This window comes from Cololabis saira, chromosome 23 (assembly GCF_033807715.1).
Source record: "Cololabis saira isolate AMF1-May2022 chromosome 23, fColSai1.1, whole genome shotgun sequence".
Taxonomy (NCBI): domain Eukaryota; kingdom Metazoa; phylum Chordata; class Actinopteri; order Beloniformes; family Belonidae; genus Cololabis; species Cololabis saira.
In genome coordinates, this window is record NC_084609.1 from 16,212,354 (window position 1) to 16,225,338 (window position 12,985).

Consider the following 12,985-nt stretch of genomic DNA (forward strand, 5'->3'; position numbering starts at 1 on the left):
AGATGCTGAACATCACTCAAGAGGAAAACCAGCGAATATAATTGCTTTTCTTTTTCCCTCCTTGTTGGAATCAGTCTTTAAAAATCAAGGCGGCGTCACTGCTGATGAACACTTCTTCTCCAAAGTTAAAGATGCTCCTTCGTTCATGCTCAAGCTCTCTAGCCTTTATGAAACTGAAGTTGATGAACACTAGCTGAAGTAAAATTGCTCTATATCATAATTTGTTTATTGTCAGATTACTGTCTTAGTGCTAAACAAAAAAGGTCACTGTGATCCTGATGCTGGAGTTTAGCTCTCACCAACAACTAAACTAGTGTTTCTCCAATTCATTATGAACTATGTAATATGTCGTTCTCTTAGCACCTTCTTCAGCAACGCATCACTAGATCAGAGCTTTTCTTCATTACTGTCTTAAAGTTTGAAGCACAAATGTTGGTCCTCTTGATGGATGAAACAAACAAACAAACCATGGGTGAGCTCAAGTCAAATCTAATATCAGGAAACACTAGAAAAAGACCAACGAGTCCTTCTGCTGGAGAGATTTTAGTTAAATCTATTATTAACTAAAATATACAAATTTCAAATTCCAGCTAAAGTCAAAATCTCGATTTCCTTTAAAGAAATGTCCAATCAGTCACTAGAAAGTTCTTTCTCTAGATCTTTGCTTAAACCTGAAAGAGTTGAGTTTTTACATGACTTTACACTATTTTTAGATATAAATATTAGGGCCCCTCTAGATTAAAGACCAACAGGAGAAAAACAAATTACATGTATCCATGTGGATCTTTACACAGCGCAGAAACACAGAAGTCCTGTGTAGCTTTTGGCGGTGACAGTTTTAACGCAGTAATTATACACGTGCGGTTTTTGGTGGCTGTAGTTAAACCTCTCCTATAAAAGGTTTGTGTTGGTGGGATGGACTTTTGACATGAAATAAAACCACTGTTTTGGAGGTTTGTTTTCAGTTTTAGAAGTGCTTCTGTTTAAGAGACTCTGAGGTGAGAGTGGACATGCGGTGTGCATGCGTATCACACCCCCCCCTCTCATGTGCTCGTTGAGTGGCAGCAGCCAATCAGGGCTGACTGCACACGCAGCGAACCTGCTGCGTTGGAAGTCCCTGGGAGGAGATGAGAAGGAGACCGGAGCAGAAAGACTTGTTTGGTTAACTTACCACCAGTTTATTATTAGTTACAGCTTGTTGTGTGCGTGAAAAGGCAAAAGTAAGTGTAATATGCGTTATTACTACGTTCCCAAACTTGCCTAGTGGTTAAACTGCCTGAATCTGCTGTTTTTATGTGCATACTGAATACCTCTGTTAGTTCTAGTAGTTAACCTGACATTGCAATCAGCTATTCTCGCAGTGTGATGTTTACGCAGCCTATTTAGCCTCTTATGTGTTAATTACATCGCTGTTAATGCGTCACTCACGTGCTGAGAGGAAGCGGTGTAGTTGCGATCCGCGACCACTAGATGGAGCCACAGACCGCTATATGCATTCAAGCCTCTCATTTCAGTACTTACCTTTAAGTGACTGCATTTTGTGTTGATTCACTGCATATTTTCGTGTATTAAGTTAGTCTTTCCTAATCAAAGATGTAACTGTTTATAATTTCATTATTCAGACAATTTTGGTGTTAATATTGTTTGTATTTTGTTTCTTGTGTAGACCACACAAATTCCTCCAGCCTAATAAACTGGTAAAAGGAAAGTTCTGCCTCCCTCGTGTTTGGTGAAACACCCCTTAGCGACGTCTATCACCCCTGAACCCTCAGTCTCAGCTACAGCTTCCACATAAAAAGTGTCTAGACATGAAAGGTTCTAGCCGTCTTGTTTGTCCTCATCTCTGGTGGACTGCCCACATTTGGTGGTCAGACTCGGGTTAACAAACGTCCTGCTCGGACTGCTCACATGAAGGTGTGAATACAGATTTGTAGAACAGCAACAGTTGAGTTCTTGGACCACATTTCTAGAACGCAGGGTGACTTGGACATAACTTCACGCGAGGGGCGATTTCTAAAGGAGAAAAACAAAGTAGTCCCACACACAAAAGGAGTGTCAAAACACGGATCTATCATTTATATAAAGTCCTCTACTTAAGGTGATGTTTCTTTTTTTTTTTTTTTTAAAGAACTTTCCTTCAGATGATTTTAGTTTTCAGGCTTTTCTTGAAGCTCTGACTCAGTGATGGAGAGAAATGTTTGTGCAGAGCATCACTGTTCCTGTAGTCAGCCTCCCAACTCTGAGGATCAGGTCATTATTAGGACTGGAAACATTTGACATTTTCATGGAAATTGATGACAATACAAAAAATACAGAAGCCACCTGATTTCTACTTAATGTGCTCCGTTAGTTCCCCCTGTCCACTCATCCACAAGTCAGCTTCTCCCTCCCTACCAGCTGCTGTGGGCACTTCATTAAACACCTCCAAAACGCGGGCCGACAGAGCTCCCCGTGGAGTCCTCTGGTGGAGCTGGAAGTGGAAGCGGAGGTCTGATCCTGACACCTCGGCTTCCTCAGGGGAAAAGCTGTCCTCAAGCAGTTTGTCAGGTTTCGCTACAGTCGGGTAAACCAGTTGGAGATGATTCCAATAAAGTGTTCAGAGGGGATGCTGGGAGGAGAGATTGGCTCAGTGGGGGGGTGTTGCTGCTCAGTGGAGCGCTGATGGCAACAACAAGGAGCTGATAGACGCCTGCTGGGTTTCTGCCTCCCACCTGACGATATAGTTTATCCTGCGCGTTTCTTTGCAGCTTCAGAAGAACAAGAGAGAAAAATAAACTTGCTAAATGGTGCAAATCATGCCGGCCTTGTTTAATTTACATTTTCAACTGTACCTCCAATATTATTTACAGATAAAGTAAAGTTTGTATCTATAGAAGAGGTTTTAAAACGGCTTGATTGCTTCCGTGATGGAATGAAACCGAACTATTAGAAGTGAAATGCAACGTACAAACAAGGGCCGGTGTCTGGTTTTCTAAGCTGAAGCTGCTGTGGAAGTTATAGTCAGGGGGCAAACCCTAAGATTGATAACTCTGCTCACGCTTCTGGGTAAAGTTTGACAACCTTATTTTTTTGTTAGAAGGAACCCCTAGGAGGAATAATAGGGCTGTTGTCATCTTGGATTGTTTTGCTGATGACCACTGGAGGCGCTGTAACATTCAAATACTCAATTCATGCATATGGTCACAATAATGGTCAAAATGTACAGTTTATATGCAAAATCTTCAATGTTCAAGATTTTATATTTAGGGAAATGGATACAACATCAATTGAAAAACATTTTTTTTTATTTGTATTGCTATATTTTGTCCAATATTGGTTAAAAAATATGACTTTTTTATAGGCGTTTTTAACACACACATAATAACAAAAAAGTTGAAATTTCAAGAAAAAAAGTCGAAATGTGAAAGAAGTCGAAAGAAAAAAGTCAAAATGTCGAGCAAAAAAGTTGAAGTTTCAAGAAAAAAAGTCGAAATATCAAGAAAAAAAGTCGAAATGTCAAGAAAAAAAGTCGAAATGTCGAGAAAAAAAGTTTAAATGTTGAGAAAAAAGTTGAAATTGAGAAAAAAAGTCGAAACTTTTTTATAGGCGTTTTTAACACACACATAATAACCATCTTTTTTCTTTTTTTTTTTGCAGTGAAACACATTTTCTATGAAATCCTGTGTCAAAAACGTCTATAAAAAAGTGATATTTAGTATCCAATATTGGCTAAAATATTACAAAATGATTCATAAAGGCTGTTTTTACTATTGTTTTATCTATTTCCTTAGATATACAATGTTTTAATCTTGACAATTATGCATATAAATTGTACAGGTTGACCAAAACTGACCATATGCCTGAATTGAGAACTTGAATATTCTAGCGCCTCTAGTGGTCACCAGCTAAAAAATTCAAGATGACAACACCCCTAAAATTCCTTCTATAGTTTTGTTCTAACAAAAAAAAATAAAATAGGTTGTCAAACTTTACCCAGACATGTGAGCAAAAGTCTTAACGGAGGCTCTTTTCTAAAGTTGCCCCTTGACTATTAGGAACTTGCAGTTTATTGAATGACCACCGGGGGATGACTCCATAAGTGTGTTACTTTTCCCCTGACCCACGTGTAAAAGCTCACAGCAGAAATAAACACACTTACAGCCTGCATCCAGCTATGAAGACGGCTGTTGGTGAGTTTAGTGTGGTTTGTCTGTTATCCACTAATTAAGGACCTGCGGATCAGCTGGCAGGAGCTACGTTCACCAAGACTGCTTCAGCTGCTATGAGGGAGAACCTTCACTTCTAGCACTCTTCTGGATCTTGAAGGCTCCTGGCTGCGTCAGACTCTTCTACGCTGGACCTTTGCGAGCCAGCTGTGAGTGTTAGTAGGAGCTGGCAGCTCTGGCAGACCTCCAATCAGATGTTGTTTCAGCAGAAACATCTGAAACAAGAATGCATGGACAGATTTGATCAGAATATATGTAAACTAATCTTAATTAGCATGACAAGATAGCCTGAGCTAAGATACATGATCAAGCTTGTGGTAACTAAGGTTGGATTAACTGTAGTTGGACAAAGGCCCAATCCCAATACTCCTCATACTTTCTTTCACTACCCCTAAAAAAGAAGGGACAGATTTTAGGGCACTTGAAATCTTCCCAGGGGCCTGTCCCAATACTCCCACTACTCCTACTTTCAGCACCACCACTAATCAGGAAGCTGAGAGCCAAAAGCTGTTAATTTCAGCTGTAGCGCTGTTGATATGCAACTTTATTAAGTTTTAATATTTTTTCAGGCGTAAAAGTAACCGTTAAGATCCCCAACCTGGGCCAACCTGAGTTTATCCAAATAACGCCTGTTAAGAAATTTGACCCGATGTTTTCGGAGATGATAAGAGCCGCCGGCTCGCAGCAGCAGCAGCAGCAGCCGGAGTAGAGACGTGATCGCCCTGCGCCGTCGTCCCGGGGGAGAAACCTGCAGCTCTGTTGAGAATTACCGCTGGCTGAAATAAATCATTTAGGAAGATAAATGTTGGTTTAATAGATGAAATCTAACAGTTGTAGCTACGCCTGTTAAGAAATTTGCTCAGAAAATTTCGAGATTTCTGCCTGCCGGCTCAGGAGCTGATTTATGGGTCCGCGTTAAATCGACGCAGAGCCTACGGCGTAGGGTACGGCGTACGGCGCGCGTCGCCGCATAACATCGACGCAGAGCCTACGGCGTAGGTTACGTAACCTACGCCGTAGGCTCTGCGTTGGTGTAACGCGGAACCATAAATCAGCCTTTATTCTGGCGTGATCTTCGGCAAACGGGCAAGCGAGTGATTATGTACATTCACTGAGTGAATATTATGAAAGTAAAATATATATTTCACGCTAGAAATGTAATCAAAACACATTTTTATGCAGAAACTAACTCAAAATATGGATTTTATTCACTAAAAAATAAGAAATGTCCGCCATGTTTTTTTTTTGGATTCAGTCCGCAAATGACGACGAAAAGCATTCTGGGAAATTTTTTTGTCCCTAGATCAGCTAGTCAGCATCGGAAAACACTCGATCCGTAGGGACAGATTCATAGCCACTACACTACTTTTCGTCACTACCCCTAGGTGGAAAGAGGAATTGGTACACCACTACCCTCACGGGAACGCGCAAAATTTAGGGGTAGGGATGAAAACGAGGGGTAGTGATAGTATTGGGACAGGGCCAAAGTCAGCTTTGAGAAATAAACTTTAGGGACCATGGAACCATGTGGGTGACATCACACAGGATTTGTCCAGTTCTTTGTAAACATTGATTTTTTTTGTGAACACAGCAGATTATTTTTCACTTCTGTATTATATGTCACTATAACTACAACATTACTATGAATCTATTCTTCATTTGTTTATTTCTTGCTTTTTCATGCAAACATGAACGTTTTAACTTCCTTTTCTGGAACTGGGCCGTGCGTGGTGACCTGGGAAAACACTTGCACGGTCCTTAAACTGCTGACTTGACATCACAGAGCTTGTTAATGAAGTCGCAGAAAGAAAAACAGGAGGAGTTTGTGACTCACGCACTCGCCCTCAGCAGCGTGCGCGGGCCTGGCTCGTCATTAAAATTTGAGTCCGTCCCCCCACAGCGGCTTCCTGAGGGACATCGAGTCCCCTTCGTTCTCTGCAGGGCAGAAGCTCCATAATTAACACGCACTCACATGAACCGAACTGAACAGATGTGGCACCACTGAAATAAACAAGACTTGCATGAACACAGACAGGCACGTAACACACCAACAAACACCCGGCGTGTGCTGTGTTTTCTCTCTCAGGCTCTCACGACCCTGGAGATTCAACAGGAAGTTGTGATGATGTCTTTCTGTGTCTGATGGGAGCATGGGTCTTAGCTGCATAAGTCTCTTGTTTTCATGTTCAAAAGTTGCAAAACTCTCCCACAAAGAATTTGCGCTCGTGTAAAACTGCACGTCAGCAATCGGACGTGCAGAGTTCAGACTTTCCAGCTGAACTCAAGCATCCTAGCGGGAAGTGATCCAAGCACCTGGCCTCGAGGGTGTTCACGTCGACTACTGTGGTGCTCTGCAAGTCAGAGCAGGTGCAGAAGTTGCAGAGAGAAACAGGACGAGCAACGGCATCTAAAAGTGCAAACAGCAGCAACATGAGGAACAGCTAAAGCCATAGCTTGTGCTGGTGAACAGATAGTCACGCAGTCAGCTCAGGAGCACTGCGTTTGTATGCACGACAACAGAGAAGTGTAAACCACGGTGTCGGTCCAGTGCCTCGGCTACGTGCGAAGCTGGGATGTCAAGGCATGAATCAGATTTAACTTTGTACTCAGTGGTCTGTCAAACATCTTAATCAGCGATGAAACTAGCTGACAGAGCGCGTCATGGCAGAGGCCACTGAGACTCAAGAAGGCCTAGCCCAGGGGTCGGCAACCCTGGCCCTAGAGAGCTGTAGTCCTACATGTTTTAGATGTTTCTCTGCTTCATCACACCCTGATACAAAGAACTGTGTCATTAACAACCTTGTGCAGAACTGGATGAGAAGCTGATGCAAGGAGACATCTAAAACATGCAGGACAGGGGGTCCCGAGGACCAGGGTTGAAGATCCCAGGTCTAGCCAGAGACTGAAGCGTTGTAAAAGTGACCAAACCTGCACGCCAATACTTCACGGGCGGGCAGTTCCGGTCCTCGAGGGCTGTTGTCCTGCATGTTTAGATGTTTCCCTGCTTTAACACACCTGATTCAAATCAATGGTTCATCAGCAGCTTGTTATTAAAAGTTTTACCATTTACATCAGGGAAACGTCCTAAAACATGCAGGACATGTTGGTCCCCTCAGGGACTGGAATCGGACAGTTCTGCTATAGGTGGGAATCCGCCTGCAAAAACTCCAGAAAGTTCCTCTGTGTTGTTTTTCTAAGATCTGTGCATTACTCCAAATCAATACTGTATTTTGCAGACCATTAGGCGCTGATTGTGAGACGCACTGCAGATTTTTGAGAAAATGTAAGGATTTTAAGTGCGCCTTACAGTGCAGAAAATACAGTACCTCAAGTTATTTCCTCTCAAAGTGGATCTACAAACCACTGGATCACGTGCTACTTAGAATTACCCACATTATCATTTTTTTTCCTTTTTGGTTTAATGTTTGTAGTCTAAAAAATTGAAAAAGAAATAAGATGTTGGACGTCAAAAGATCCACTATGATCAGATCATTTTATGAACTTCTTTTTGCAGTGTGTACTGTAAATATGATGCATAGTATATGTTTTATAGCACATATCTTACATGTACTTTAACACAAGCTCCACTCATGCATACATGGTTTAATGAATACTAATCATATTTTAGTGTGAACAATAAACGAGCCTGTCATAAGTCTGTGCAGTACATACTTCCAAATACTTGTTTTATATTCATTTAAAAGTTGTTTTCATGGCTGACTTGACAGTTGAAGCTCTTTAATTAAGCACTTTTCTGACTCCAGCTGTGTTTCCATGTAAATACACTCGTCTGTTGATTGTGAGCTTCATCGTGCGGAGCATGTGGAAGACAGTTACCTCTTAGCGGTCCTATCTGGACTTGAGGGATGCTGCTCAGGTCTGGAGGCAAACCCACATACACACCTCCATAGTTCCTAAGCACACACACACGCACACACACGCACAGAAAGAGAGTTAGCTTTACATTCACATCAGCAAAGAAAAATGATCATTAGACGTAATATGTGACCCGACTTCAGATGGCTCACTTCCGTTTGTCGTCTTCCTGCATGGAATCCTCTGATGTGCCAGCACACACAGACGCATTAAAACCCAGCGTGTGAGCTGAGGTCACTTCATTTAATCTACCAGGACACATCACAGAAAGGTCAAACGACTGCGACACGTTACAACATCAAACTGTTTTTGAAAATTAAACTTACAGCTTTGATGAAAACTCAGCACGACCTGCAGCCGGAGACACAGACAGAAAGTCCAGTTAATTTCTGTTCACGTGAGTAATGAGCAGCACAGGCTCAGTCGTGTTACATGAGCCACAGCACCATGGCACCCAACTGTTGTGGTGTAGAAAGATGCTTATTTTCTTACTTTGTTGGGCTTTTAAAAGCCTCTCTGAGACTTTCAAGATGTGTGAAGTTAGAGGAAATGAATCTAAGTATTGCAACAAACTTTAGCTCCTTCAAGTAGAAAATCTTAAACTGTCAGCAAATATTTTAAATCCTTGTCTGGAGACTATGGATCATGGTTGTGTTACTGTACAAGAGCTACAATCAAACTGGTGTTCAGCTTCCTCAACTGTCCCTGTAATGAAAATAAAGAGAGAAAATGGCAGAGGAAGCAGATGTGCATTGACCTGGTGGACAGGGGGGGTTTCAAAACAACCAGAAAATGACCCATAACATTCCCTTCTATACAGTTTATCTAAAAACCACCAATTCACAACAAATAATCAAATTCAACACTTCAAATCAGTTTAATAGTATGTTTGAAATGATAGTTTATGAAATCTAGCTTTGTTTCAATTCAGGTCCTCCAAAAAAGTGATGCAAAATAGTCAAAATGAGGCCCAAAACAGCCAAAAACAACAAAACACTCCCTTACATTGACCAAGGATATTAAAATAATATACAGAACAACCATAAGAATAAGTCAAATAACCCTCTGATAATCAACACAACCAAAGTGAGATGCATTTCCCCCCCAAAAGAGGCATAAAACCATCATTAAAAACAAAACAAAATGCAACTACAACACAAAATGTTCAAAAAAAGAGTAATGGAACTTCCACAAATGTCCTGTCTAAAAGATAATTATCCAGCAACTCTAATGACCAGGAAACGACAGGGAGCAGCTCAAAACAAGCAAAGTGAGACACGAAGATGATAGAAAGGCATCTAAACAGAACAGAAAGTGACCCAAAAAAGAGACGATCTGATAAACATTTACAATCAAATGCTTTTGTATTGAAGGATAAAACAGCGTAAAATGATGAAAATCAACACAAACTTTGAAACATGAGACAAACATGAGATGATCGTATCTGAATCACTTCTTGTAAAATGAATGAATCAATCACAGCAAATGAAATATCTAATTGAGAAAAGTCCAGAAAAGCTCAGAAAAGTTCCTCAAGTAACTTTACTCAGAACAAAAACCCATCCAGTCTGTTTTCAGGTTCATGACACCAACACCACATCCAGAGTTTCTCCTCACCTCCACTGCTGCTGCTGCTGTTTGTTTTGCTGCATTTGGAGGCTGACGAGGAATTTCCACATCCCATCTCTCATCCAACTCCACAGAGGCTCCGAGGAAACATGAGAGAGAGAGAGAGAGAAAGAGAAGATGGAAACAAGTCTCTCTGCTCCCGGCGCCCTGTCTCTGTTTCTGCTGAGGCGCTCAGTGCGGAGGCGATTAAAACGATGGCAGGAGGAGAGAACGAGGTGGAGGGAGGAGAAACAGAGTTCACTCCTGCTGCTGAGGGAACGCAGCCTCTCCAGAGTGTTTGTGTACACGCTACGATGGAAAATCTCCACAATACTCAGAAACTGGATCAAAAGGTGCCGGTATTACTTTATTTGCAACATTTCTGGCTGAATGGAGTGGAGGTGAGATTTGAGGTGAAGGACCACAGGTGTGGACAGATGACACTGCAGGCCTACCAGGTGCACTCAAAGAGACCAAAATGAAACAACTAAACTAAGCAAACCCTCATCGGTGACTGAAATGATGAGGACCAAGTGAGGCTCGCAGCTTCATCTCCAGCAAAAGTCATATCCACTTTAGATTCCCAGACCTTCATTGTGTGGCTCACCAGCGTTATTACTCTGTAGTAGCTACAGCTCTGGACGTCACCTTTGTTCTCAAAAATTAATGTCTTTTACAAGTGAAATGAAAATATTTTAGCACAAATGCGTGGTACCACACTGGAGTTCCCACTCTCAAGGTCAAGACCATTAACTTCATAAGAAGAACTGGACAAATGCCCTGTGACATCATCAGTGGGTTTCTTATGGCTGCTTTTGAAGACTTTCCTGGTACCGCAGTACACCATGCTGCAAATAGGCGGCACCAGCAGGACTGGAAACCACCCGAAACACCTGCATTTATGGCCAAAACATCTTAGCACATTAACAATGTACAGTGGACAAAAGACATTACAACCCACTGGAGAGATTTAAACGTCCCAGCAGCTCATGTGCTTGAAACTCATCACCAGTCAGAGCTAAAGGAGCTAAAGGAGACATTTAACAAACCGGGAATATTTCTGTTGCCTTCTAGTCAAACTTCAAATGAGTCAGATTGATTCAAATCGGATGCTCAATGATCATCAAAAAGGCACAAAACTATTATGAAGCACATGATAACAAGAAAGGGATCAAATTACATACAAATCTGCTACAAAGATACAAAATGGCTTGAATGAGACTGAAACAGAGATGGTATGAAACGTAAAATAACCACAAAGGTTAAAACAATTAAAACTTTAGAATTCCCTAAGTGAGACTTGAAAGTATTGAAGAGATTTAAAAAATTACCAGAATAATACACAAAACTATCATACACAGAAATGAAAACAAAAAAATAACATTATCAGAATATGGTAGCGCAAGATGAGATATGATTAGAAAAATTACTCAATAAAATAGATGCTGTATGATCAAATGTATCCACAAAACCACCACAAGGAAACAAGAACTGACCACATCTGTGAGAAAACTGAGAATAAGAAAGTTGCTCCATGTTATTCAGTAGTCCTGAAACACTAAGCGTCCATAACCTTCACAGAGAAACATAAACAAGCACTGGAAAGTGTTTCTTGAGAGTGGATGATTTCCTTGATGTCAGAAACATCTCTGGTATGTGTTGATGTGAGAGAAGCTGCAGAAAACTCAACGTACTATTTCTTGGTGTTTGGAAGTACTTCTCACTCTTCACCAGCCTCTCTGAAACACTAACTGACTCATGTCACACCTGATTAACAATCCATCAGACATAGTTTCAGTGTGAGAAGCATTCACTTACTACCGAAGTGGAAAAAGCAGCTTCACTGAGCACATCAGATCCTGCACACCTGTGGAAACATCTGGAATATCAGTCAACAAGTGAACCAGACTGAAACCTCAAGGAAAGGACCGAAGATGAGATGAGATCACATGATTGAAGATGGTTTGGAATCAGCTGAACTCAGTATTTGCACAAACTTTATCAAAGCACTATTCAATCTCTAAGATAAATTAACTTATTAAAGAGTGGCAATACAAAAGCACCAATCACTGCATTCTTTTGGTACTAATTGCCTAATTTCTTCTTTTTAATTTCCCTTGTTTGTAAGAATTTTAGCACTTTTAATTGCTCACAATTTGTTGGCAACATTTTTACTAGAAATATATCAAAAATTCAACCAAAACAATCATTCAGATTCAAATATATTTTTTGAAACAAATATAACTTATGAAACTATATTTAAAGCAGCACAATGTAACTTTCAGCTTTTGTTGAGTTTGGCGGTATCTTTTGGACAAAAGCGGTAGTGCTTTACCAGAAACAACACTACGTTTCCCATGAGCACCAGCGCGTACTGCCGGAAAGATCCTGTCCCGTCGCGTGCATTTGTTTTGATAGTGAATGAAATAAGACGGGACGCTTTTCTGTTTCACCAAGTGAACAGACGGAACGCAAAAAAAAGATGTTAAACTGCTGGAAAGGAACTGGAATTTACCGGGATACCTTAAACAAGGAAGCCAAGGAGCGGTATATGGAGAAAATAATGATTATTAACGGTTTGGATCCATATGAAATCCCTTATAAAGAATGGAGCTCCTCGTCGGAGCTGCACTCTTTAGAAAGGATTTACTGCCGCAGTTCTGCAGAACCACCGTCTCCGGCTACCTTGTTTAGGAGTGTTTGGCAGCTGCTTTGGTAAATGTTTGACTCGCCATGTGTTTCAATAAATTAGTATAATAGTACAACATACAGTACATGTTTTGTATTACTCTTACTTCTCTTTTCTTTTTTTTGATCGCTATATTATGTTGAAGAGGCTCCGAGGCGTGAGCAATATTTTTGTTTTCCTCGTGAGATTATTTTTTTCCTCTGCAGCTACAAATAGAGTTAATATTTTTTCCTCAACAAACTAGTTTTATCTGAAGATTGGGGTTAATCGCAGCGCAGAGAGCTGGCCAGCAACTGCGTTTAGCTGGAGAAGTGGGGAATAAAACTCGTATGAATGATCGGACCCCGGTCTTTGTGTTTGTTTGTTTTGTGGTTTAATAAACCCGTGTTTTGATCCGACCCCGGTCGTTATGAGTGTTTGTTTGTGGTTTAATAAACCCGTGTTTTGATCCGACCCCCCGTCTGTGTGCGTGTTTGTGGTTTACTGAGGAAGGTTATGTTTGGTCGTTACAGCCGCGATCCAACCGAGCCGACGACTCTTTCACTCTTTTACTCTGTTATATCAGATACTTGGCCTCCGTGGTTCTGCCTCCGAGCAGGAAAGCGGT

The 12,985-nt window shown here is 41.1% G+C and overlaps 1 protein-coding gene across 3 annotated transcripts; it reads right to left on the reverse strand.

Moving 5' to 3' along the window:
- Positions 1-3,517: 3,517 nt before the first annotated feature.
- On the reverse strand, positions 3,518-9,860 carry LOC133424262 (overexpressed in colon carcinoma 1 protein homolog). 3 transcript variants are annotated; one of them, XM_061714758.1, is made up of 6 exons: positions 9,699-9,860; positions 8,408-8,432; positions 8,234-8,329; positions 8,043-8,119; positions 6,044-6,140; positions 3,518-4,420 (listed from the first exon to the last, which is right to left on the reverse strand). In XM_061714758.1, the coding sequence occupies exons 1-5, from the start codon at positions 9,763-9,765 to the stop codon at positions 6,079-6,081; spliced, it is 327 nt and encodes a 108-aa protein (XP_061570742.1). In that variant the 5' UTR covers positions 9,766-9,860; the 3' UTR covers positions 3,518-4,420; positions 6,044-6,078. The 3 variants fall into 3 exon arrangements, with proteins under 3 accessions (XP_061570742.1, XP_061570741.1, XP_061570743.1); XM_061714757.1 differs by having other exon boundaries at positions 6,040-6,140; XM_061714759.1 differs by lacking the exon at positions 6,044-6,140.
- Between the last annotated feature and the right edge of the window lie 3,125 nt (positions 9,861-12,985).